Raw genomic sequence first — 26,974 nt, forward strand, 5'->3', positions numbered from 1 at the left:
TATTATGTATCCTTAATGCAGGCTGTAAAGTGGGAAAGTTACTTTAAAATTTAAATGCTTGTTCAACCAATAGTAACACTCAAACATTTTCTTTATTTTCATTACACTTTACATTAGTTACTGATATTTTTGTTGCATAGTTAACTAAAGTATTGTGGACGACAAAGTACGATCCTGACATGACACGCTAATATCGACTATATTTCGGCCATTTTTAGGCAAATTATATTTATTTTGATCTAAAATATTTAGTTTGACTAGTATTAATTATTGTTACTCATCCAAATGTTTTTAATTGGTCAAAATCGTTAATAAATTGCGATTTTTTGCTTTTCTGCCATAAGCGTCTATTGTAATTTGGGAAACAAGATGGCGTCCATGTCGCTATAACTAAGAGCGAGTTAGCTGCGCAACTTGTGATTTCTATAGGGACTTTGATTTTGTGTATTCATCTGTGACTTGTTTAATACTAACGCATTCATAGGTAGCTCATTATTATCCAATTTATATAGAGATTTTGATTATTATAGTCGTTCGTTACCGATATATCAGTACAATGTCTTACATGCTTCCACATTTGACTAATGGTTGGCAAGTCGACCAATCGATTTTAAACGAACAGGAAAGAGTTGTTGTCATTCGATTCGGTCACGATTGGGATCCTGCATGTATGAAAATGGACGAGGTTAGTTTAAAATAATCTTATTGTAAAATCAGTGTTGTACAAGTCATTTTGAAATTACTCAAGTACCAGTCAAGTCATGAAAAAATAAATTAAGTACAAGTCTTTTGCAAATATAGCAAGTCAAGTCCCAATCCAAGTCATTGATTCCCCAAGTGAAGTCCCAGTCAAGTTATTATGAGACCAAGTCCATTTCAAGCCACGTCATTGACATAAAATTGAACTGTTTAACTATTAAAATTGGTAAATTCGTCCGATTATATGTAAGAATTTAACTAAAAAACAAACAAACGCTTTATACTTCACTAAAAGTGTTTAATGTGCAAAACTTGAGATAAATTTTAATGAAAAACACTTAATTTAATCCCAAGTTATTTGGTAAAATGACACAAGTCCAAGTCAAGTCATTTGTCCGAAAGACTTGAGCCAAGTCAAGTCATTTTGGTCAAAAGACTTAAGTCAAGTCATTTTTTTTTCATTTTTTAAATAGTGACCTGAGTGCACTTAACTCATTGCAACACTGGTAAAAATAATTGACGCTCTTTTGTTTTGATATGTAGGAAGTATCATAAAAATATGAAAAGTTATGGTCTACAATTTATTTTCATTTTAAGATTGCGCACGGGTTAGCGTTTGAGTTGGGTAGGTCAAGTATTAATATTAAATAATAATACTTAATCCTACCACACCCAAACGCTTACCCGCATCCTAAACCGAAAATTGTGCTTTGATGTAAAAATTGTTTTATTGCTATGGGAGGATTTTAGATGCTCTTCCTCAGCTTTCACAATCTTAAAATGATTGTAGACGGACTTTTTTGTTTTTGTTTTTTGTTTCGTTACTTGCAACGTATCAAAACCAAAGAGCGCCTTCCGGCAAATTGAGTTTCAATGCTGCATTAGTTAATGATTGTATTTAGGGCTGCAGAGTGTGAGCCATGCTCAGGACTTGGTGGTTGGCAGAGTAGGTTTACTTTGCTACACTTAGCGCAGTACACACAGACTGAATTGTTAAGGTACCCTTCTACCTTGTATTTCATGTGGACCAGTCTGCATTCTGTGGCTGGTGCACACCCATTGAATAAAATTTGTGTGTACACCTAAATTAGTATATTGCAGCTGCAGGCTTCAATTTAAAAAAACAAAGTTGAAATGTGGTAGAATTTCCAACCTCGGGTGTGCAATAAAATGATTTTACACCTACACACCTTGACGTTAAGTACCATAAAATACAGACTGAGTTGACATGACACATCTCTTTGGCTGGATGGATGTATATATTTAATATATTTGCCCTATTTTAGTTATGTGGATGGCCCACTGTGGAAAGTATGGCGAATGCACCTTTGAGTTTTTCTTCCTGAAAAAAAAAAAGTTAATTGCGAAAAAAATGAAAATTAAGACTGCACCCCTTTGTGCTATATGTATACAGTGTAATGTACACAATACAGAGTAAATTGGAAAATCATGTAGTACAACCAAAAATTTGAAAGTTTGCCCGAGTGCACTTTTTTGAACTTTGTTGCACCCAGTCACCTGGTTTTTTTTTGGCCGTGCACCGTGATCTCGTAAAGATGTTTACCTTAAAATGTGGTGCCACACATTTGAGGTCTTGGTGAAAACTCTCATGAAATGCAGACTCGGCTGCATAAGATACAGGGCTGCAAGTTGAATCCTGACTAGGGACTCGTCAAACTATGCTAAATGGAGTCTGAACTAGGGATGTACAAAGTAGAATATTAAATCCTTGGATTGGAATCCAAATGGGATTCGTATCCAATTTTGCTGCTTATTTTGGTGATTGGAACCATTAAAATGTAATGCTTTACCGTTGTTGGTTGCGCCTAATTGTACAAACGCTAGTGGCAAGTTTAGATTAAGACCTGTCGCTGCGGCGACATGTTTACAGTGCTTGCTTTAAATGTAACCTGTTAGATTAGTGCAGTGGTAGCGTTTATTCGGGCGACCTGCTACTTTGCATCTTGCGATAACCTTCTAATATTTAAATGTCAATCAGACGTTATTGGGCAAGCGAATAATGTGTAAGCTGCAAAGTTTGCAATTTCCTTAACTGCATCAAGTTGCAAAACTGGCATTTCTATCGTAAAACATGCTGGCCTTGGACAAAATGCACTACAGGGTTACTTAAGGTCAACTTTAAGCCAATATTCAGCAAGGGTATGCAATATGCATAGTGTAATCATCAAGTATTAGTTGTGGCAATAGTAATGTTATATTCTTTGCAGTACATTATTTGACTGCATAACATATAACGTTGGTCAAAACAATGTTTGTAAAAACTTACTATATGGGCAAAATATTAGGTTTTGGCAACAACCTGAACATGTATCACAGTCACACAACTGCTTTGAATGACAGTTGTTAAGAGTTTTAAACTGGAGATTTTTTTTATTACAATTTACATATGTTAGCTAATTGTTTTGCGATTTATTTCTGTGACTGTGGGCCGAGTAGGGTATATTAAGATTAATCCTTGCCCCAAACAAAATTGAGATTAAATAATTTAATAAATATAGACTAGGATTCAATATTCTGGATTCGTTATTCTAGATTCGAAACCTTAATTTGTAGAATCTTCTGGGATTCCACTTTGAGCATCCCTAGTCTGGGCCTAACTTTACTTTATCAACTGAATCGCAGACCAACTTTGCAGCCCTACATATACATTATACCACATACACATTCAGCAGGGTTGTAATCACTGTTTCTGAATAGCTTGAAAGTTGAATGTGATAATTTTTTCAATTTCTTGGCTTGGAGTAAGTTATTTCTAAATGATTTGTTAACAACTGTATTATTTGTGATTTCATCAATTGATTTCCTAAAAATTATTCAATAAATCTGGGGATTATAAATCAATGTAAAATTATCAATCGTAGTTTTCTTAACTGAAAGCAATGGGGTTAGTTTGTTGACCTGTACCACAGGCTTTTATAAAGAACAATTAACATAGCAATAGTATTTTACTTTTATAGTATAAACACAAAATTATAAAATTACACATGCATAAGAAAGGATATGGATCCCACTTCCATGTGGATTTTTTATCTGCACCCAAAGTTAAAAGTAATATGAAATAAGACAACTGGTAACTTTAAGATAGAGGTGCCCCCAGGCCCAATAGTTGAATGAAATGTAGCACTTTTTATTGTGTATCAATTTTTACATTTTCAGACTCTGTACAGCATTGCAGACAAAGTAAAGAACTTTGCTGCAATATATCTTGTTGACATTACGGAAGTCCAAGATTTCAATAAAATGTATGAATTGTATGACCCATGTACAACAATGTTTTTCTACAGGTATGATGCATGTTTTACATTATGTGCCGTTTAATGTAAAAATAAAGACAGTGAATTTAATATATATCATTCAAACCATTATACAGAATTTAAATTTATGTCAACCTTCTATTTGCCATTATTTCCATATTTAGAGACTATGTTAAAAATGAAATCATTTTTGTGATGAAAGAATGCTACACTAACACAATATCACCTGAATTTTAGAAATGCTCAATTAAGATTTTTTGTTCAATTGTGTTTTTCAGAAACAAACACATCATGATCGATTTGGGCACTGGAAATAACAACAAAATCAACTGGCCAATGGAAGATAAACAAGAAATGATTGACATTCTTGAAACAATATTTAGGGGGGCAAGAAAAGGACGTGGTTTAGTTGTGTCACCGAAAGACTATTCAACAAAATATCGCTATTAATGCTACCCCACAAGCATTCTGTTACCTCTGTTTTTATTTTACACCCGCTGCTTAAAGCCAAGTTTTTCTTTAACTATTAGAATAATACACTTTCAACTTGTGGTCCTTGTGTGACACCTATCCAAATTGTGATTTTTTTTAGTTGGTTTTATGTGCATAAAACCGGTATCTTTATATCCTGTTGTTTGTGATAGTTTTTCTTCTGTTTGCATTGAAATGCTCAACTAGAAAACTGATAGGCACTGTCTCTATATTTAAACATCCTACCCGGATGTCCACTTTTAGTTGTTACAAGTACCATTGAAATGCACCTGGAGCCAATTGAGATTTCACTTAAATTGCATCATCAGTTGTTTTTGCCTTGACTTATTTGTTGCTTATTTTACTGATTTCAATTTTTGCTGTATTTTAGATTTAATATTTATTAGCACAATAAAATGACTGAAAATGTTAAAAAAGTTGATGTTTCCATAGAATACTGGTAAGGATGACGTTTATTAATATTTTAAAATCTTGGTAAAGAAAATAATAAATTCCATATTTTAGTGGTAGCTGAGGGTACTATGGACGCTTCGTGGACCTTAAAGAGGAACTGGAATCTCAAGTTGACAACATCAATGTCACGGGTTCAGTTGGCCGAGAAGGTGACATTCTCATTTCTTTTTAATAAACCATTAGATTGTGGCGAAATAAAATATTAGTTTTGTTGTTGAAAAGAATATACCGAGTGGGTCAAAAGTACGCTCACAGTTATAAAAATAGGGAGTAAATTTATTGTTTTGCGGTTCTTCTCATACACCTTATTCTTACAACACCCCCAAAAAGAAATCCATTGGTGTCAGGTGAGCGTGGTGGCCATTCGATGCTACCTCTTCTTTCAAAGCCAACGCTGTGGAATAACTGTAAACCTACTTTTTGGCCACCCTCTATATACATATATATATGGTTTGTCTGTAAAACTCATGGAAGCTGTGTGTATGAAAAACATCTTTAATATTTTAGCCAAAAAAACTATCCTTAAAGTAAAATTAATGTATTTTATCTTTACTTGTAACCTGTTTTAAACCCGCAAAAGCTAGTTTTCGATGGTTTTGTAAGATGGTTTATAATCGTTGTTGTCTGTTTGAAATTGTGCTCTATAAAACATGCCATTCAGTAAAAAATATATGTTTGTGTTTTCAGGTTCATTTGAAGTGTCCATTAACGACAAAACGGTGTTTTCTAAACTTGCAACATACGGTTTTCCTTATACCAAAGACGTACGTATTCATTGTAGAATTTAAAACAAAAAATACTGTAATTTTGGGTCAATGCTGTATTTAAAATGATAAACATGTAAATCATTTTTAGTTAAATAAAGATTAATTGTTTTTGAAACTGGTGCTTTTTGTTTTTAGCTTGTGTCCGCAATCGAAACCGCAAAAATGGGCGAAGAAGTAGAAAACATCAACAACAGTCAATTGCCTTGTGTTTTGTTATAAATCTTGCCGAACGTCGTTCTTTTTAGATTTATCTTTATCATGTTAGAAACAATTTTATTCTTCGCTTTTGTGTTGTTCACGGATCACCCTCGACACGCGTATGACGGTTTAAACACAAACAGGTTGCTAACCTGCAGTTTAAATCTGAGGCTCTTGTGTCAGTTGCTGGGCCGTTTGCACATTAAAGCGCTGAACTACGTCGCGTACCTCTTTCTTTGTGTGATTTTGTTGACGACCTATGGTCGATTGTGACAGTAAAAGCAAACACGTGTAGTCATTAGTCAAACCTTACAAGTGGGCGGTCGAAAAAGCGCTTTAATTAAACAGCGCACCACGTTGTTTTATTTATTTAAGAGTAACACAAGTGCGTCAATAATTATAATTTTTGAAAATGTCTTTTGCAAATCGTTTATTTTTATAAACTTTTTGCGACCGGTGTTCCCATGGTACAAGCCCGTTAAGATTGCTAAACCTGTAATTTTTCAAATTTAAGTGTCGTTCTTGTTGAAAACTCAAAAAGCGTTTCGTATCTAATAATTCCAGTGTACTTAACTGCCTTTCTAGTTATTTATGATGTTAACATAATGAGCATTCGAAGAAATGTTTGCTCGTAGCCTACCATCCCTCATTACGTCACTGTGCGCCTATGCTTCCCTTCGTTGGCGTACGAATAGAGAACAAGAGTTCAACACTAAATAAAAACATGTTCTATAATTACTGTTTATTGTAAGATTGTTTTTTTAAATGTATTGTTAGAAAAGGTAATTATACAGGTTGCATCATGCTATAATTTTAATTAATTGCGAGAAGTGCTGTGCAGTCAGTTGCCGACTGTTTGCCTCGAATACTGGATTTTTTTTTATTTAAAAGGGATATTTTTGCGGGATGGCAGGCTATATGCTATTTAAATTAGCTTTGATGACTTAAAGACTAGCCCGCTCGCACAGTGCGGCCACAAACACAAACCACCAAAGTTCACGCAAAATTGCTTATTTGACACCATTTAAAGAGCAAAGAGAAAAACACGCATTATGTTCCTTTTGAATTGCTTGATACAAATCAGTTGTAAAAAATCCAGGCGGCGTAGCCTAAGGACCCATTAGATAGGTGTTATCGATTCGGGCAAGCAATAACACAATTTTATGTCGTAAAAGTTCAAAAAAAATTTTTCGAGGATCTGAAGAAACGCACGGCGTCTTCGAGCAATTTTTTTATGGGCCGCTAAGACCTTCTGAAAAACCTAAAAGAGCTACGAACGCGAAAACGTACGCACTGGAAAAGTAAAAAAGGTCGGGGCAAACATGGCCACGTTTCCTCTTCGATTGGGTCACTGCCTACGGGCATATTCTATGATCTATTCCATATGTTTCTGTGTTGCAAATGAAGTTGAACTCCGTAATATTTTTACATTTATAGCGTTCTGTCACCAATTCGTAATCAACCGTGTAATTATGTTAAACTACTGAATATCGGAGCAAAGCTATGGCGCTTAAAGAAGTCGCCCTTACTTGATCCTACCTTAACTGAATAGACCACATATTTATCAATAGTGCAGAAAAAACTATAGCGATTATTTTATGTCTCCGGAAGATCCTACCTTCAAATATAAAGTAATAATTTCTGGCGAAAACTATTTCGTTCCAATAATTAGTCCCAATGCTTGAAAATCGAGTTTAGGAGTGCTAACCATCAAAAAAGAACAAATTTTGCTTCAAATCTCTAGCCCACTTTGATATTTATTTGGAAACGTCATTGTATTTCATATTGATGTATTGTATATTATATACAGGGTCACAGCAATTTTCAACACATGGAAATTAAAAAAATCTTTAAATTGATTTCGTTTATTAAAGTGCATTTAAATGAGGTAAATATCAGGAACATAATTTAATTATAGTAAAGGGAAAAAATCGCAATTCGTATGTTTTTAAAAGTCATAGGCCTATATATTTGAAAATACATATCATAATTGGCAAAAAACTTGAAGAATGTTGACTCGATTCAAAAGGAGAATATCGCCGATAGAAAACTTTAATGTTGCAGACCGGAAAAAAATGTTGGTAAATGTAAAAAAGAACTGCACCAACGCGCAATCACAGCGGATTTACAAAGTAGTACATTAAAGAACGACAGTATTGCTGACTTAGGTCTTCCCCTTTCAAGCAGCAGCAGCAATAAATTTATAACCAAGAGAAAGAAGCAGCACGTGTTTTTGCAACACCGCCTTACACAATTTCGGCGCTGGAGAGACAGAGAGAGCGAAAATTTCACGAAGGCGTAAAATTGGGCTACTCCAAAAAACTAAGGCTTATGCCCGAGTGCCCGCAAGTACTCCTCTTGTAAAATGCGCTGCTGTTCCATCATGCTCTGTTCCTGTGCGACAGCCTGCAGATGTTGGGTGGCCGAAAGCTGCGTGGCTGAAAGGTATTGCTGGATGGCTTCTGGCCTTGGAGCCAAGCCGGGATGCGGTTGTAGCCCAGGGGGAAACATTGAACCGACGGGCGGACCCCTGATTCCACCGAAGTTGAACATCGAGTGGGACATGGACGCTACAGATCATTTCAAAAAGGTCGAAGACTTAGTGGAGTCTGTTGTTAGTGTTATTTCACAAAACCAATCATATTTATATTCAAATTTTTATTTTAAGTAGTACACAAGATGCCTTCGAAATGGCTAACCGAAATCAGTCAGCGTTATCAGTATTATAGAACACGCAAGGCCAGGCTGAAAAAAAATCACAGACGTTACCGTTGACCAGAACGACTTAAAGATGGTTTTGATCACAGAATACACATTGTGTATGTACGTTTCAGTTATTTTAAATAGTCCATGTTTTTAATAGAGATAGGCCGATATATCGGTTTACAGATATTATCGATCGATATTTGGCTTCTACCGATATATAGGCCGATATTTGACTTTCTACCGGTCTCGCTAAATGTAGGCCGATACTTCGGCCGATATTTTAGTACGAAAATATGATATAATTTTTCTGTACAACAAACAACTTACCCATTTTTTTATTAAGGGTTTTAGCATCACACCAAGTTAATAAAATAATAGTTTAATAATTAAAGAGATATAAACTAAAATGTGATTTAGATTTTATTTTAAATTAATTCAAGTTATGAACATTTCCCAGGTATATAAAAATTGGTATCGGTATCGGTTGATAAATTATAAAAAATCGGGTATCGGTATTGGTCCAAAAAAGCGATCTCTAGCTTTTAATATTAAAGATGTAAGTTAACACAGTTGTAATGTATATTCTCATGAAGCTCATTGGTACATTTAAAAGAAGATTAAGCAATATATTTGAAGTATTGAGCATTAAAACCACTTCTGTGTAACCTACCGGCTTGAAGTGGGTCCATTCCGGCAGCAAACGCCTGCTGGGTTTGCGCCTGCATTGCCATCATGGCCAAGGCTGGGTCGGCGTGGGGGGCAGGGGGGATGGATGTCGGGACTGGCGGGGCTCCTGGCAGGTTGGAAGGGTGCAGGTGAAGGTGGGAGTGAACATGCGAGTGCTGGTGATTTTGCAGCACCTCGCGTTGGTATTGCTCGAGGGCAGCCACCCTTTCCGCGTGAATTCTGAAAATGAAATGCTAGCGTCAGTTCTACTACATCCAACGTTACCGGTAGGGATGCGGGATACATGTTGTTTCTTCCGATACCCGATATTTCGTGCTGGAAAAAGCATAATAGTGGAAAGTGAATCGTTCAACGGTAATGTTTTCCAGGTTAAAGTTATCAGAAATGAAAAAAGTTATCTCTAGTTGTTAACCTAATATCATTTGATAAATTTGTGTTTCAATATAAAAATCGCTGGTTCAATCGCAAACCAGGATAAAAATCCTATGTTAGTTGGCCATTGGATCGGCACCGATACCGGAAGAGTACCGATACTACCACTTGGCATCGGGTATCGGCACCAGTCCGATATTATCCGACATTACAAGCATTTTAGTCCAAATAAAAAAAGGTCTGATTATTTGAATCGACAAAGGCGAAACGGACCTCTCGTTTGCAAGCCGGTCGGCCATGTTCTGTTGCAGCTGCAGCTCGGGGTGGGCCATAAAGGGATGGATGCCAGGAACATGCGGAGTGGAGCCGGGAGCACCAAGGAACATACCTGCACAGTGACAAAAGAATAAAGTTAAACAGAAAAATAGTTCCGGCTTGTTATGCGCCCTTCCTTTACGCGCCGATAACCCTACCTAATGGAACGAACATGAAAACTTAATTACAAATCGAACCATAAATTGCGTTGGTCAAGTTGCTTAGCTCTACCAACTGTATGTGAGCGAAGATTTTAAATCGTAAGGAAATATTTATGCCTTATTGCTTGTCCAGTAGTAAAAAGTAGTATTGTTGATTCTCCGGTTTATTATTAACCGGAGTAAATACCGTTGAATTATTATAAATAACTTTAGGGCCAGAGTAATTTAACACTAGAGTAAATATTTTGCTATTTACACTGTGCTCGATCGCTTACCGTGGCTAAATGTCTTGCAAAATGTTAAACTTACCGAAATTAATACAACTTGCTAATGCATGGGCGGGCAACATACAGCCCGCGGGCCAGGAACAGTTTGTCACAATCCCATACTACTTGTTTACTACGTCAAAAAATAGTGATTGTTGGTTATTCTTTATTTCTTTGTTTTCGTTGTGTTTTTAGATTCTTTGTTTTAGGTTAAAATTAGATTTAGAAGTTACAATAAATATTTTCCCACGGATTTTGCCCAGAAACGTAAAGTTGACAAAAAGCGTCGCGAATTTAACAAGGATTGAATGTCAAAGTACTTTTTCCTTTAAATCGGCAAGAAAGCAGTATGTTTGCAATGAAAGTGTGTTGCCATGTGTAAAGAGTACAACAAAATACAAGTTATTCCGTGTTTAGGTGGATAAATACACGATTAATGTATCAATTTAGGAATCCCGCCCGCCAAGGAACTTCATTTTACCATATCAGGCCCGCGGACTGGATAAGTTGCGAGTGCGCTAATGGCTCTAAAAAAGCGTTCGTCCATCTCGGATATCATGAACAAGCAACTTAAGTAATAAACACCCTCGGGTCACCTGGCAGGTTGGGGGGATGGCCTTGCTCGAACGCTTGCTGGTTGATAAGGCCCTGCATAAGGCCGGGGTGCAGGTTCTGCAGCATCATGGCCTGTGCTTGGGCCGCGGCCGCCTGGGCGTCCAGGGACTCGAGGAACTTGCTTTCGGCGCTCGGCTTCGGCATTCTCTCCCGCAGTTCACGCTCACGCAACTCGCGCTCTCTCAGGTCTCGCTCGCTCTGCTGAAAGCCACAACACTCGTGAGGTTTCCGAACATATGTCCGTGATAAGCCAGCTGCATGACTAAGATGCTTGGAGGGCGAAAAACTATGACCTAATATCGAACTTTTTGTACGATTTTTTAAGGTTTAATAAAATAGTGCTATTCGTGTTAGAGTATATGTATTGACCTTCGTCCAAAGTCTCAACCTTTATTTGGAGCAGAACGGCCATCACTAATTTATGATCAGCAAAATCTAGATGCCGTATTTGAAGCTTTTATATCAAACTTTACTCTTCAGACAATAATTACGGTTTATGAAGCTTCAACCGAAATAAGAAGTATGTAAGTAATGTTCGAAACTAAGCGAAATAAAAATTTCCAATTAAGATCGGCTTTCCAACGCGAGCAATATTATATAAATAAAAAGTGTGTAGCGAGTGTCCGAAACAACATGTACACAGAAAGGAAAACAAAGAAATCGTTACTTGAACGTAATAGGGCATAAGGTTCTGTCCCGGGGGCATCATGGCGGTCATCGAGTCGCGGTCGATGGAGGCGTATTGTCGGAGTGTGTGTGAAGCAGATGACTCCGGCCCCAATGCGTACGGTGAGCTGTGCGGTTGTGAGCTTCTGCTATAACACAGTAGGCATATGCAGACAGTTGTAATTCCCTTAGGAGGAAAACAGATTGCCGGACAAACAAATCTCGTCAACGCTTTGTGGTTACACCTGCGATTAGGGGCGTGAAGCAGACTTGGACAACTAGATAATTGAGTTTTCTAATTCATTGAATTAGAGCAAAATTGTGAATTCCTTGTGTGCTTTAATTCTAGTTCTAAGCTAATTCGGATTTTTCCAAAACTGCTATTTTGTCTAACGGCATTTTTAGTCTCTCGGTTAAAACACAAAATTTCAACTAAAACTCTTTGGTTGGAACGACGGGTGTCATTTTTACAGTCTAAAAAAGGCATAAAAAATAGCACACACATCTTTAATTTTGACGTTCGTATAATAATAATTCGCGATTAAATTAAACTGAATGTAAATAATTAAATGTGATTCTAGTTCAAATTCTAGTTGAATTTTTTTTTTTTTTAGGAATTCGGTAATTCTAATTCTAATCTAATTTTAAAAAGCTAAAATAAATCTAGTTGTCCAAGTTTGGGCGTGAGTGAGGCTTAAAAAACTGTGATCGATACCACAAAACATAAAACCGAGGTTAGCAGTTTGAATCTCGTGACAGAATACCAATCTTTGTAAATGGCCGTATTTGTCTGATTCGAAGATGCTCCTTGTGAGCACGTGCCTGTGGATATGTTAGACTTGGTCATTTTTTTCGCCTTTTACTCGAGCTTGTGCCTTTATGCTTCCATTTTTTTAATTGTTTTTTATTTCTACTTTGACCTGATGAACCACGGTTGTTCAAAAGCTTGTCCAGATTTCAATACAATTTGTCTCTATATAGTGCCACCTGATTACCCCAGACAGAATAGTAGCTTTGAGCGGCCTCCTTGGAAGCACTGTTTTGAAGTCGGATAATTTACAGTATGTAATGCCACCTGAAGGCTGCCAATATACAGCGGATGCGGGTGACAGTATCCTGGGCTAGGGCGACTTATGAGGGACAGATACTAGTAATAACATGCACATTGCACTGGGCCAGATACCAGTGAAAACATGCATGGTTTTACGCGTATCCTTACAACAGAGCTGATCAAGGTACAAATTAATGAATCAGTTGATATATAGTTAAACCGAGTTTAGAGTTTTAAACAAGCGAAATGTAATATGTAATATTTTTACAATTGTTGCTGAGTGATTTAAATTCTGCAATGTTTACTTCAGTTGCCAAGCACAAACTTGAAATATAAATCGCCATAGAAATGTTTTTCGATTTACTGGAAAAGTGATATTGATTTTGGTGTAAAGCCTGACGCATGTTACGCAGTGGTATTGACCGACATTGTATAAAGTTTAAAACAGGGACCCTGTCAAGTAAGCCGAGGACACATAACGAAAAACACCTTAAATAGCCAAGTGCTTATAATATGTCTGAAATATCAGTTTGTTCAAAAACAGCTCCTCTGGTAATTGTAATTCTTAACCTACGTTTCGTTAACATATGCAAGTCGCCTTCGTCAGGGTGAATGGCACCGAAAGCTCGTAGTACAATATATAAAAAACACAGAGGGAAAAACTACGAGCTTTCGGCGTCATTTACCCTGACGAATTAGGGCGACTTGCATAGGTTGACGAATCGTTGGTTAAGAGTTATAATTACAAGAGGAGCGTTTTTTTAATTAATATTACAAGCCTGGTAGCAACACTTTATATATTTGTTAAATATTCAATAAACCAACCTGTGTTGGCTGAAGTTGCTCAGATGGGTCGGGGTTGATCTGTGCTGGGGGGTCACGTGGACAGGGGTGGTACGAGGAACATGGGGCCCCGATCTTGAAGCTTCGCGCTTAACGGACGGCGTCTCTCCGCGTGACTAAAAAATAAGCTTTTATTTTGCTTTTTGTCGACAAAATTTGTGAGATAGGTGATTTCGAATTAACGCTGCCCAGCTGATTCACGTGTTGCGCGTTATTTGGTTCATAGATTTGCTCTAACGTCCAGCTACTTCGCCCGCATATATAGAAAACAAATTCGGCTATTTAAAGAATGCAATTGCAAACGACCCGCGTACAAAGTAGACAATGGAGCATAGTGGTTGGAGGTTATAGTAAGACGTAATAAGAATATTAAACTCCATGTTTTAAATGAATAAGAGTTATTCGAAACTTTCAAAATGATATCTACATCGGTATGGGCTTTAATATTCTTATAACGTCTTAAAGTAGACAATGTTTTTTGCAAACAGTTTTGCCTAACCACTGACGTACATATATTATTTTTTAGCTTTATAAGGAATTTCGAATAACGTTTTGTAAAATACTAAAGGCGAAAAAGTGTCACAGCTTAATTTAGTGATTTTCAACTTTTTATGGCTTGCGGCACCCCTCAGAAATAATAAATAGATTACGGCACCCCTACACGAGGTACTTCACTAGAATGTCACAATAAAAAACTGAAACAACACATATCAACTCTGTACAACGTATGAAGTTTTAATTGGGTTTATTCCATTCTAATCTTACACAAAAAGTTGTAAGAGTTAAGCAAAAATCAGATTCTTAAATAACTCTCGGCACCCTTGAGCATTAGATATGGCACCCCGGTTGAGAACCACTGGCTTAATACGACACAAAATTCTCGAAAAATTGAAAAAAAGAAGCATCGATTCGCGCAGATAGAGGAACACTTCAAAGCAACAACTCACTGGTGTCCTTTCCTCACGCGAGCGTTTGGCCGAGTCGCGATCGCGGTCCGACGATGCGGTCCTGGACTGGACCGGGGTCTGCTGGCGTGGGGCAGGGGTGGGTCCGGTTGAAGACATGGACGAGTGGCCAGACTGCTTGTGGTTGGCCTTGGTCCGGGCGTCGACACTGGGCGCCAGCATCAGATCGGTGCGACTGCACAGCTTATTGGAGAACCCCAGCAGCCTACGGAGTGTTGGGTGTGGTTATGTGTCGGCTTTTTAGGCATACAGGTCGCTAAGTTTAACATCCTACAAAACATCGTTGCGGTTTTTGAAAACGTTTTTTTTTTTGTTGAAAATGATTCCTACCTAGTGGACAATGTCGTTTCAACCTTTGTGCATTAATAACTTGTAAAAAAATAATCTCTCTGCCTATCGAAGTGACGAATAATTCCCTGACATTGGCAATATAGGTAGCCGAAATGTCGGATAAAATAAATAAGTAGCGAAAAACTTCTTTTTAGTATACTATGCCTGGTAGCAACAGCACATTAATATCAACAAGTTGTTTCAACGAATCAACGCATTATTTTTCACCCAGTCTTTCCCGAATTCGTAGTAACCACGGGAAGCCCGCAAACATTGGCCGTGAGGACGCTGAGATTAAGTTTGGTAACAAATATACATGTAAACAAACGAACCTGCGCGAAAAGGTCTCGGCGGGGCAAAGATTAAGTAAGTTTTTTTACACAGGCAAAACTTTCCGTATTAGTTATTTATTATTATGAAACAGTTGTTTCATACTGTTTCATAGACAATTAAAGTGAGTTTTTGAAATGAAATCAGACCTTTTTTGTTTGAAATGTAAAGCATTTATCTTCTTCACAAAAACCAAAAAGCTCTAGTACTACTTTTAGTCACTTTCTTACAAAATAAAACGCATGTTTATGTTTTTATTTTACTCCTTATGTAAAGGATGAGAAGTTTAAAATTTAAATTAAAACACGAACAAACCTTGTTTTGCTGTAGGTAAATAAAGTCGTCCGCTTCGTGTTCCTGGGTGGCAAGCCATCATTGAAAAGACAGAAATTACTTGGATATGGCTGAAAACAACAGAAGTGTTATAAATGGGCCGCAATATGAATTGCAACAATCATACAACAGATTTTATTTACGAGGTTCTAATTACGCGTGGTTCTAACAACATAATTGAAAACTCTATAAATGAATGGCTGAACATCGTAATTATAATTTTTCTGCGTTTTAAATGTTTTAAACGTAACAGAAAATATTTATAATACTAAAAAAATACACCTTTACATTATGAGAAGATCTAATTACGCGTTATTAATACAACATAATTAAAAACTCTATAAATTAACGGCTGAACAATAAAATGCTCAATAATGCTTTTTTGCGTTTTAATTCTTTTAAAACGTAACAGAAAATATTTAAAATACTAAAAAATACACCTTGACGGAACACACTACTAAAAACTATGGGTATACAGATTGGCAGAAACTCTATAGTGCAGTTGTGGAACAGGAATATAGACATTAGTTACCTGGCCAGCTGGAATTGTAATATGATGTGAAGGCAATATATTTGGGGCGGGTTCCTCGTCAGACTGAGATCCGTCACAATTCAATATTTCTTGGTTGGGAAGACCGGGATTACTGGGAAATAAAACCATTTTATGTCTTGTTTTATACTTCATGCCTTTTTTGTATTTCTTAGAAACAAAAATACTAGTCGTCATGTAATAACAACATTCGTGTATTTATCGAATTTATTGAAGAGGGTTAGTTTTACTTTTTTACAAAATATTATCGCTTAAATATTTTTACAGAGATAAATAGTACATGGTTTTAAACATATAATTTTATTATACATTGGTTTTAAGCAAGATAATTCTTAAAAAAAACTTACACTATGGCAGCTCTGCCTGTTTCCTGTCCTTTTTCTCTATGAGTATCAATAGGACCGACAGGCGGGTTAGCCTGTGCTGGTATTTTTTGATCGACAGGGGTATACAGTCCTGTAACAAAAGTAAAAAGTCCTATACACTAACTGTAGAGGTAAAATGATAAAGCCTAAAGGCATGACATACGTACGATTTAAAAATACGTCTTGGATAAAAATCAAGATTTGATTCTTTCGGTAAACAAATTAGTATTTACTAAATGGCGGCAAAAACGCTTTTTTATATTTTAACCGTTAAATTTCAGCAGCAAATTGAAAATTCTTAATCTAGTTTTCCTTCGTGTTTTGGAATTGCAAAGGGCTATGATTGGATTATGTTATAGCTTATAGGTAACACCGTTGTCTGGTGTGTGGGTTTGTGGTGGTATAAAGCGCCATATAATGAACCTGCATGAAGAGAATTTTCAGCGTGATGCGACGGTGGCTGTTGAGGTGGCGTTTTCTTCTCCGACCCCAACGCGTTGTTGTATTGCATGTCGTGCGACGTTCCCTCAATCGGCTGCTTGTTCTGCACATATTGGTGCGGAATCTTTCCAAAGTTCTTGTCAGGGATATTCGCCGAAGTCTCAGTAAAAGCAGCATTCTCATTCTAAATAGTGTTCAAACAGGTTTTATTTTTGTACATATGCAAACGATGCTTTAATAATATTTAAAACAAAGCCTTCAGCTTGTATAATTTTCATATTATTAGGGTTTTGATAGATAAACACCTAAAACCGTTATATACAAAATTTAAGCTCATTTGAACATGTATTGGTGTGAGGAAATCGAGTTGGAATTTTTGCCGAAAATCGCAAAATCGGGTAAAAATGCGAAATTTATATGCTTTATCCCTAAAACTGAAGGCGTCCTTTCAACCAGCAGCAGAAACGTAATGAGTTTGCCGAGATTTAGGTTTAAAACGTTGGGTTCGCCCCTGGACTATGTCACTTGTATTTTTTAGTTGCATAGGCCACAACCTCTACTGAGATTCAACTCACATTTGCCTGTTTGGGAGAAGGTGTCCGGTTCTTGATGTCAACAGCCGGCTGCTGGGCATGGGGTTTTACCACGGGATAAAAAAGGGTGCTGTGGGGCACGGCGTAACCCTGGAGCGAGGTTGGGTGAGCCACCGGGAGGGAAACAGGCGGTGGCGGTTGTTGTGGTACTGGCGCTACTGCAATCGGATTTTCAGCGTTTTCACTATTCGAAGTTCGCACGTTGGTCGTATGCAAAGGGGGCTCGATTTTCGGCGAAAGCTTTCCCGGTACTGCTTGATGCGACGGAAGGCGGGTGTACGAGGTGAATCCGTGCGCGTTTGGGGGGTTGTAGGCCTGGAGTTCTGGGTTGGGGGGAAGCTGGGGAGGGTGAAAGGGCGCCTCTTTAACCAGGGCGATCGATTCCGAACTGAAAGAAAAGATTTGCTGTTATTTGGACAAATCGAATGGTCGAATTGATTTTGATGTGTTTCAACAATCGACGACAATTAATCAAGACATTAGTACAGCGATATGACTTTAAGCAAAAAACATTCAAATACAAAGAAATGGCGGATAATTTAACTTTTTTACAGGCTCTATATTTTGTATGCAATGATATATTTTGTATTAAACTTTTCCTGGGTTTAACTTTTAAATTCTACTGTCGGCACATATTGATATAAAATAATCTAAGGCAAACGTAAAAGTATAAAAGTTGAAAGCACTTATTTTACCTATTTTGCCACTTTGGAATGCTTGGTTTGGTGAGCATGTGAGTAGGAGATCCACTTGGAGATTTATTCTGTAGAATAATAAAAGGCAGTGACAACAATCCATGTTTATTAATTTCATGCCAAGGCACCACCCCCATACATTTTTAATGAGAAAATGGCACTTTGCTGTACCCCAAATCAGCTGAGCTATCTACAGCACGACGCATTGGACCTTTAATATGTAACTTTTCGCTTAGTCTGAAATGAATTATTTATGCTGATGGATAAATCATGAAACACCCAACAGTGCCAGAAAGGCTAAAGCTTTGGGGCTTTCAATACACAGAAAACCTGGTTTACAAGTAAATAGATGATCGTGGTAATGCATAATTTAAACCAATAAATTTGGGGTAAACAAACTGGGGAATACGCAACAAAAACACAAATTTTCAGGCAAGAATATCTTTGTGAGGTTTAAAACTATTTTTCCTAAAAAAGTCCTGATCAAGTTTAAATAGTATTTAACATTTCACTGCCTTGTCTTTAAAATTGTTGGTAAACAAACTCAGGAATATGCAACAAAAACACAAATTAAGAGAATCTTTGTGAGGTTTAAAACTATTATTTATTTAAGTAAAAAAAAGTTCTGATAAAACTTAATTAGTATTTTAACATTTCATTACCTCAGCTTTAATGCGCTTTTTGTCAATATTTTTCTCGTCAGATGAAGAAGATGTATCTGCAGCTTCCCATTCTCGCTTACATGACTGAGACACAAATGTAACCAAAATTATGCTGCTGAAGACATCTCAGTAAAAAAGGTTATGCTTAGTGGTCGAAAATGGTGTATAAAAATGGCAATGTATATACAACAAACATAAGAAAATTTAATGGTAACACAAAAGTTGATTTCACCCATTTTTCTAGGAATTAAACTTTTACCTGAATTCAACTAACAAATGTAGCTTTAGACAGCTAGTAGATAACCAACATTTAGGGGGTATAGTGACTTATTATAAATTAAATTAGGGTTAGCAATATTTGTCTTCAGTTTAACCCTTAAACCAATGCTTTTTAGGAAGTGTTTAGTGGTGATTTATTATCATATAATAAACAATAAATTATTATGTTTGTATTCTGACCCAATTACGACTTATTGTGGTCAAATTTTATACATTATTTTTAACATTATTTGGATATGACAAATGTTACTAAAATAGCTTGTATATAAAATATTAGTCAATGATAGATTGCATGTTTTCTACATACCTTTACTTCATGTTGGTCTTGGCTATTTTCATCACAGTCCATACTTTCTGGCACAGGGTGATGCTCTTCACTCATTTTTTCCTTGATGGGTTTAAACATGAAAGGAGGAGGCTGAATGGCACAAGCACGGCCAACTTCTTCAACCTGATCAGGCGTATACATATTAGTCGTTAATCCTACACTGAGGATGCAGCTTATAAGTGTAAGTGTATCTACATGATGTAGTTTTTTCAAATACAGCTTATAAATATATAAATATATGTGAATAACTTTTGGTTGGAAAACATACATTTGTGTTTTAACTTTTAACAGTCATTTCTTAAAAAGTAATAATATAATTTATTTTGCAGGAAGATTATGCTTCCTTATTTGCAATAAACGAACTCTTACATCCGACGGAGTATCATTGTCGAAATCAATATCAACTTTTGTAGATCCTCCATACTTCTTAAAAAAGATTCTACACTTAGTACACAGCATTACACCTTCCTTTCCTCCAACATTCCAATCTTCCGATTCTAAACCAACAGGTGAAAAGTGGGGAATTAGCAGGGCGGACAGGTGTAATTTCATGATTGTCAACTTTTAGGAATTTGATATTATATCAAAAAAAAACATACAGGCTGATTTACAGGATGAACGAACGAGCAAGATATGTTTACTTGTAGTGCAGCAGTGCATGCATCTGAAGTTTGTTGTATCTTTGTCACTTTCTTCACTGTCGGAAACCATATCACTTGAGCTGCCTTCCCCTCCTGCTATATATTAATAAACAATAAATATTCGTGCAAATTAAAATACTCAAACATACTTTTCATTTTTAATAAATGTATGTTTGTGCTTATATATAATTTTGTACTGAATTATGCTATTACAAGACATTTCTTTATAATTGTGTTATTAGACAGTTAAATATAAGAATATATAAACAATGTATATAGAATTATTAGGAAACTGCAATTAAAAATTATTTCATTATTTAAGTTTTACGATATTAAAAACTAATATAGGAATGTCACCTGGTTCAGCGGTTGGAACAGCTTGCTTTGCAATTCTTTTTAAGGATGCCTGTCGCTTGTTCTTGCTTTGAGGCTGAACCATTAGATTTTCTTGAACTTTTTTCCATAAGTAATAAAACTCAACGAGTTCAGACTGCAGGAGATAAAACAATAATAGTAAATAAATAATGTAGAGACTGTAAACAAATGCCATAATTGTGATTGATTTTATTAAATACAGAGTTTCATATAATTTAAAGTTAAAACATCTGATATAGTGTCAGGTGATATTTGTCTAGGCCTGTCTGTAGTTTGAAGATTAATGACACGTACAGCTGAAAACCCTGTGCCCACAGGTATTATGGAGATATCCATCAGCCAAACATAGACTTTGTTCGATCGCACAAAAGGATTTAGACAATCTCTCATTACGCTACTTACCGTTTCTTTGTTAGGTAAGAGGTCTTTTTTGATTTTGAAAAAGTTTTTTCCATTCTGTCTTAGGCCCTTTTGAAAACGTTTCTGAAAGAATTATACACAAAAAACTTTAATTATCTTTTATAAAAATTGTATATAAAAAAACATGTTGTACATTTCATGAAATCATACACAATGAGAAAATTTTATAAGATATACCTAACAAGTTGCAAGTTTCCTGGTAAAACAATAGTTTTACAACAGTAACTTGAATAGTCTATAAACTAAATTAAGTATACAGAAACTGTAATAAAAGGTGCAATGCCGCTGAGGTGTTTGTTTGGATAGCAACATGCCTGCGATATGCCCCGTCGACACTGTCTGGGTAGATTAACGGCTCAGATTTGCGATTCAGTCAAGTGGGATCACAAGGTTCAAAACCTTGACTTGACATCAATTGAAAGCAGGCGAGGCGTGGAAACACTTTGGGCGAGCGCTGCGCAATAGTGCTACATGGGCTTAACTGGCGGGCCATCACTTAGAATCACAGGCACTGCTTGTTGTGTAAACATGAACGGTGGTAAATGAGAGCAGATAGGTGCTCAGGTGAGCGGCCATCGACCACAGGCAGTTGTTGAGACAACACAATCATAAAGCCCGACACAGGAAAAAGGTGCCTGCCATACAAGCCAGCTTAGGCCAAAGTGGAACATACTTACAAAGGTACAATGCCTAACATTTAGCTCCTACACACAAACAGAGGTGTTTTGTAGATTTTCTTAATTGGCACTGTTTAAACTAAACTCAGCAATTTGAAACTTCAAAACATTTCAAATATAACTCAAAAAGAGCAGCCAGTGTAATCCTATGGCAGCTCTATACCTTCAGTGAAAAACAACTCAACACTTTACATAGCTGCACAGGTGAAGTAAGTAAAGTCAATTACCATAATCGATTTTATAAAAAAAAATTATATAAGACTCTGATAAGATGACTCTAGCAATGTACAATTTACAGAGTTATCAAATGGTTAATTGAAATATTATCTTCTTTGCCTGTTTAACACCAGAATATTTTATCACCCATAAAACAAGGAAAGCTTACCACTTGATCTTCGGTCCACTTGCGTTCAATTGTCAAAGGCAAAGGGTTCTTGACAACGACTTGTAAGGCTGCTCTAGTGTCACCCTTGTTCTGGAATAACTGCAGAAAAAATAAGCACACAAATTGTCAATTATTTATCAAATGGCCCACAAGTGGTATTACAACAAGGTCTGCAATTAAAAACACAGCAGTGCCTATTAATTTAGATGGGAAGTATTATAAAGCTGAATTGCTAACAACAAAATGCAACATAACTTACAACATTTAAAGCATTAATTGTTGTTTCGTCTCTCGAAGCAATAATACAACCTTCTTCAGTGGAGCCACCATCGCACATACCAGCAAATGCTGCCATGCTCCTATAAAACAAATATATTATATTTTTTAAGAGTGATACTGTAATGTATTTTATATTTCATTTTACAAAAAAAAATGACAAAGCAGTATAAACAAATTTAGAAAAATCTAATTCCAAGAATAATTAAAGTAATAGTTTGATGCAAACCCATAAAGTTTTTTTTAGGTATTTGCAAATGTGTACCAAGCAACTTGCAGCATTGCTGATTCACCAACGCAGGATACATAGACATAAACCTGATTGCTGTGTAAAGACAGGGAAGCAAACATTAAGAGTGTGTGAACAACAGTTCATATTATAAGCAAACAGTGGGCAAACAAGGTCTATGCTAACACCTAACAGCTTAACCGCTTTCAAAAATGTTGCCCACCATCTTTACCCACTTTTTATCTTTCCAATTTACACGGTACATATAAAGCCTTTCAAATTACTTTGTTAGGCTGTTTAAAGACCACTGTCAGATTTTAAAGAGGGCATTCAGATTTCATTTTGCGCTTGTTTTTTAGCTACCATTTAACATTCAAATTCATTTGTCTTAAACAAGCCACATCACCAGTTTAAGAGAAAAATTCTACTGACGATTTTAATAACATAAAAACTAATAAAATTTACCTGGCAGAGTGCAAGTACATTATAAGGTCACAGTCGTTTGTTCCGGGCTCCCAAACAAGCTCCTCACATTCTGTGTTGACTTTCTGGCTGGCTGGCTTTAATGGAGGCAACAAATCAGGAATAACAGCCTGTTAATAGAAATATCAAAGTGAGGTGAAATGTTTCCTATGACAATTAGAAAATTAAATGTTTGTGTTGGGGATAATGTCTCTCAATAAATGCTATGGGCTAGGTATAAAATATAAAATCCATTTAGCAGATGATACTGAGCAGTTATAGTGCTATCAAAAACTCCCAACACTAACTTGTATTTTTTAAAGATTTATCCAAAATAGAATCTTTGCTTCTAGATAACTATGCTACACTCATAGAAATGTTTTTTTGTCAATTTATGACCATGTTCTTAGTTTCCAGGGTAATTTCAATAACAGCACAAAAATTACAATATTTTTTACACCAATTAAATCCCAAGTAATAAGGGAAAAAATGTGTTAATCTGAAAAAATGTTCAGGCTTTTGTGTTTTCATTAATATATTATTTGTGATGTTTGTGTTTAATGTTACATGATTGTAGTGATAAAAAAAACATAATAAAAATTACCTTCTGAAAAATCCCTCTGGTGGAAGCATTCCATTGGTGACTTGGCCCAACTCTTACCTCGCCTTGTGTGCTGGTAAGCCGTCTGAAAAAGCAATCTTTAGATAAAAAGGATTGAGGTGACTTTTTAAATTGCAAATAAACAATTGGGATTATCTAAAAACCAGCCAACTTTCTTTTAAACGCGAAATTTCATTTTCTGAGAAAAGATAGATACCAGATTCTGTATTTAAAAAAATTAAAACAATCAAAACATAAAACACCTAAATTGAACTATTATGGAACAACTTGTTGAGCAATTCATTAATTAAAACTTATATGTATTTACATATTGTGTTGGCAATACGATTTTAGTATGTCATTGCCATGTGCTACTTTTTGCTATTAAACTGTTATAGTTTGCATTTGTTTTTCTTTCAATTTAGACAAACTCGTTATATATAAAACATACTACATTGTTTAGAAAAAGTTTGCATGTTTTTTAGAGCTTGAAGTAAATTCTAGTCAAACATCATGTACATCATACCTTGTTTCAGGATTGTAGCCCAGTGTATAAAAGAAGCTGTCAGGTTTAAGGCCATAGTCTTTTACAGCATGAAAGTCACTGAAATGCGTCACCAGGCATTTACCCCTGAATAAATAGTGGTAATTAATCATACATGTATTAACAGTTTATATCGAAATAACCCTCATTGTAGGCATAACATAACAAAATATCATAATTAGACACCCATAGATTAATTATTATTATTTTATAAGTAAGGCGGATTAGTGGCTTATCCCCACCAACAGACATCCTGTTAAGAATACAGTTGTTATCAATCATTTCAATTGCCGGTGTCAAGAACAAATACTTTGTAGATTATATTGGATGGTTTGGGGCCTCAAATTCTTACTTACCGAAGCCTGGACACTGGAAAAATGTCAGTATTTTCATCATCAGACACAAAGAGTTCACGGTTTCGCCACTCATTCTTTAGAATCAATTCCTTCTCTTTCTGATCTTCTGCACACAATAGATTACATTGTACTAACAATTAATTAAAAACTAGAATCGCTGGTTTTCATAATATTGTAAAAGTGAAAGTGTTTTAAAGAAAGTTCCAGATATAAAAGAAGTAGTTTTTATGGATTTTTTTTTACAATCACATGTAAAACAAAAAGCAAGATACTATGCCTGAAACACGAAAGAAAACTGATTTATTTTATATATAATCATGTGAAATGCTTCCAATGTTAATTTGGTGAAAACTGGAAAAACAAATACTTTCAGACAAGCTTTCCACTTGAGAGACACTTACCTGCTCCATCAAGTCTCTCCTTTACAAGCATTTGATATACAGAATCAGGCACTTCCCCAGGTCTGTAGTACCACTTCACGACCACCACAGCATTGTCTTTTTTGCTCTGTCAACAGTTTAACGACATTAATTTCCAACATAATTCTGAGGTATACAGTTATTAACGCGCCTGTCAATGACAAATTAATTATTAAATATTACTACATGCATTAAAATTATTAAATTGTGTACACCATAACTTGCAAAACAGCCATCGTCAAAAGTTACAAGTTTAGCGCAACACATGTTGCTAGTTATAAAAATATATTTTTACGAACCACTTTAATTTCTTGAATGGTCCCAATGAAGTAGGGATTATCTGGTCTTTCAGTAGCTATATATGCAGAGTCTACATAAAATAATCATATTTAAATTTTATGTGACCAAAAACATATTGTATAATACATTTGTAGATGACAAAGCTAAAATATACGATTTTATACAAAAGTTATACTAATGTTAAAAATGTTTAATGCACACCAAACAACTTGTATGATTCCCCTTCGTCAGTTTTGTACTCCACAACTTCATTATGGTCTCCACGCACAATATGACCTGTTGTACCACTGTCTCTTTTTTTCAAATCTTCTTTTTGTTCCTTCTTGTTATCATCAGGTTGATTGCTGGCAACCTGAAATGACAAAATGAAAATTCAATGAACAATACAGTTTGAAGATTGGGAAAAAAAATACAACAACAATAATTTGCATTAAGTTAACATTGAGTGCAATATTCAAAACAAATCATCGTGGAAGCACAGCAATGCCTTTTACACAAAAGTACTATTGACAGGAATTTATATTTGTTGAGAGCAGCATTAAAACCATTCTTCATAGAGTTGTTAGCTCATTAGGTTTATTTTACCTTGTCCTTGTTTTCTTTATCATGGTTGGAAGAACTTCTTGTGTTTCTTCTCGTGCCTTGCTGCATCCATAAGGGATCTTTGCCAGAATCCATATTCACCAGTTTGCCTGCTTATAAACTTAAACAACAAGCGCAATACAATTCATCTGTTTTAAAATAAACACTATAAATGTTGGTATACAAGGCTTCAAGAAAACTAGACCCATCCAACCACAAGCTGCATAAAACAACAGACTCTGAAACTTGTCAGACTTTAGGCTCACTGAAACTTTGTCAGAGTTTTATGGAAAGATAATTAGGCTAAACACAGCCTAATCTGGCATAAGATTAAACTTCACGACAAACTGCGGAATCCTCTTTTAAGGTGTAACTATGTAGGTGAGCAATGACAACAGTCGAATTTGTGGCCACATAACAGCATACACAAGCATGGGTGTACTCAAGGTTAAGTCTGAAATTGCTCATTCGTTAGTTTTGTACTTCACAACTTTATCATGCTCAACATGCAAAAAATATGGCATGTAGTAGCACTGTCTCTCCACAATTAATTACAAAGTGATTTGCTTATTAACCTGGAAATTAGACCGAATAATAGAAATTTACTGATGGGATTAAAATTGTGAGGGTTGTATAAATTTACTAAATTCTAGTTAAGTTCACCAATTACCTAGATATCTAGCTCATTCATTTAAAACGGCAAAAAACAGCAAAGATTGGTTGTGGTTACTTATTCTTTGCATTTCAGGACATCTGAAGACTTATCGTAGCATTTTGTGTTATTTAATTTGATTCTACATTACCGTGCAACACAACTACTAAATATTTCTCCTTAAGGCTGTAGTCAAGTAAAAGTACTAATTCTTCACAAATTCATGATTTGTTATGAAAATATTATATACCTTAGCAGTAGTTCTCAACCTTTTTATACCCGTGGCCCCTTTTTTATGCTTTCAAATAGTCGCGGACCCCTTACATTTTTCTGGTGTAATATCTGCATTTAGTTCTTTTCAATAATTCAGTATATATCTGCCGAGTGCACTATATGTTGAGTAAAGTAACAGACAACACCAAATTGCTTTATGACACGTTTATTTTAATGTGCGTAGTAAGTCTTGAAATGCGTGTTTGAGTTTTAACAATGCTAAACGCATGCCATCTTGGCGATCGATATTATAAACTAAAATCAAGTACATGTGAGCTGCAATAATGCTGCCTTCCATTTCACAATCTATTTGTGTTATATCACAAAAAAGTGTTATGTCACATT

The 26,974-nt window shown here is 35.8% G+C and overlaps 3 protein-coding genes across 4 annotated transcripts; 2 read left to right on the plus strand and 1 right to left on the minus strand.

Moving 5' to 3' along the window:
- The first annotated feature begins 461 nt into the window (after positions 1 to 461).
- On the plus strand, positions 462 to 4,837 carry LOC146157140 (thioredoxin-like protein 4A). Of its 2 annotated transcripts, none has more exons than XM_083386582.1 (3): positions 462 to 689; positions 3,902 to 4,004; positions 4,253 to 4,837. In XM_083386582.1, exons 1-3 carry the CDS (start codon positions 557 to 559, stop codon positions 4,422 to 4,424), a joined length of 408 nt encoding a protein of 135 aa, XP_083242708.1. In that variant the 5' UTR covers positions 462 to 556; the 3' UTR covers positions 4,425 to 4,837. The 2 variants fall into 2 exon arrangements, with proteins under 2 accessions (XP_083242708.1, XP_083242707.1); XM_083386581.1 differs by having other exon boundaries at positions 462 to 685; positions 3,877 to 4,004.
- LOC146157141 (migration and invasion enhancer 1-like) lies at positions 4,696 to 6,611 on the plus strand. Its single transcript, XM_083388099.1, has 4 exons — positions 4,696 to 4,708; positions 4,982 to 5,068; positions 5,607 to 5,683; positions 5,822 to 6,611. The coding sequence occupies exons 1-4, from the start codon at positions 4,696 to 4,698 to the stop codon at positions 5,903 to 5,905; spliced, it is 261 nt and encodes an 86-aa protein (XP_083244225.1). The 3' UTR covers positions 5,906 to 6,611.
- Positions 6,612 to 7,700: 1,089 nt separating this feature from the next.
- On the minus strand, positions 7,701 to 25,800 carry LOC146157142 (uncharacterized). Its single transcript, XM_083387302.1, has 29 exons — positions 25,708 to 25,800; positions 25,324 to 25,474; positions 25,122 to 25,192; positions 24,805 to 24,910; positions 24,404 to 24,509; positions 24,030 to 24,134; positions 23,507 to 23,588; positions 22,906 to 23,033; positions 22,195 to 22,294; positions 21,936 to 22,034; positions 20,856 to 20,936; positions 20,436 to 20,568; positions 20,079 to 20,168; positions 19,807 to 19,934; positions 19,417 to 19,560; positions 18,831 to 18,914; positions 18,169 to 18,236; positions 17,456 to 17,861; positions 16,863 to 17,064; positions 16,422 to 16,530; positions 16,057 to 16,168; positions 15,507 to 15,595; positions 14,514 to 14,736; positions 13,549 to 13,682; positions 11,674 to 11,821; positions 10,988 to 11,207; positions 9,923 to 10,037; positions 9,261 to 9,496; positions 7,701 to 8,454 (listed from the first exon to the last, which is right to left on the minus strand). The coding sequence occupies exons 1-29, from the start codon at positions 25,798 to 25,800 to the stop codon at positions 8,207 to 8,209; spliced, it is 4,011 nt and encodes a 1,336-aa protein (XP_083243428.1). The 3' UTR covers positions 7,701 to 8,206.
- Positions 25,801 to 26,974: the final 1,174 nt, after the last annotated feature.

This window comes from Ascidiella aspersa, chromosome 4 (genome assembly GCF_963924565.1).
Source record: "Ascidiella aspersa chromosome 4, kaAscAspe10.2, whole genome shotgun sequence".
NCBI classification, from domain to species: domain Eukaryota; kingdom Metazoa; phylum Chordata; class Ascidiacea; order Phlebobranchia; family Ascidiidae; genus Ascidiella; species Ascidiella aspersa.

Excerpts from the sequence above, each read along its gene's own strand:
- LOC146157140 (XM_083386581.1), top strand. The coding sequence starts at position 557 with ATGTCTTACATGCTTCCACATTTGACTAATGGTTGGCAAGTCGACCAA. Across the intron at positions 686-3,876 it reads CATGTATGAAAATGGACGAG|ACTCTGTACAGCATTGCAGA; the intron begins GTTAGTTTAAAA and ends TTACATTTTCAG. Across the intron at positions 4,005-4,252 it reads ACAACAATGTTTTTCTACAG|AAACAAACACATCATGATCG; the intron begins GTATGATGCATG and ends TGTGTTTTTCAG.
- LOC146157141 (XM_083388099.1), top strand. Across the intron at positions 5,069-5,606 it reads GGGTTCAGTTGGCCGAGAAG|GTTCATTTGAAGTGTCCATT; the intron begins GTGACATTCTCA and ends TTGTGTTTTCAG. Across the intron at positions 5,684-5,821 it reads GTTTTCCTTATACCAAAGAC|CTTGTGTCCGCAATCGAAAC; the intron begins GTACGTATTCAT and ends TTTTGTTTTTAG.
- LOC146157142 (XM_083387302.1), bottom strand. The coding sequence starts at position 25,800 with ATGGATTCTGGCAAAGATCCCTTATGGATGCAGCAAGGCACGAGAAGA. Across the intron at positions 20,937-21,935 it reads AGTGGACCGAAGATCAAGTG|AAACGTTTTCAAAAGGGCCT; the intron begins GTAAGCTTTCCT and ends TAATTCTTTCAG. Across the intron at positions 14,737-15,506 it reads TTTACCTACAGCAAAACAAG|GCTGCTGGGGTTCTCCAATA; the intron begins GTTTGTTCGTGT and ends AACACTCCGTAG.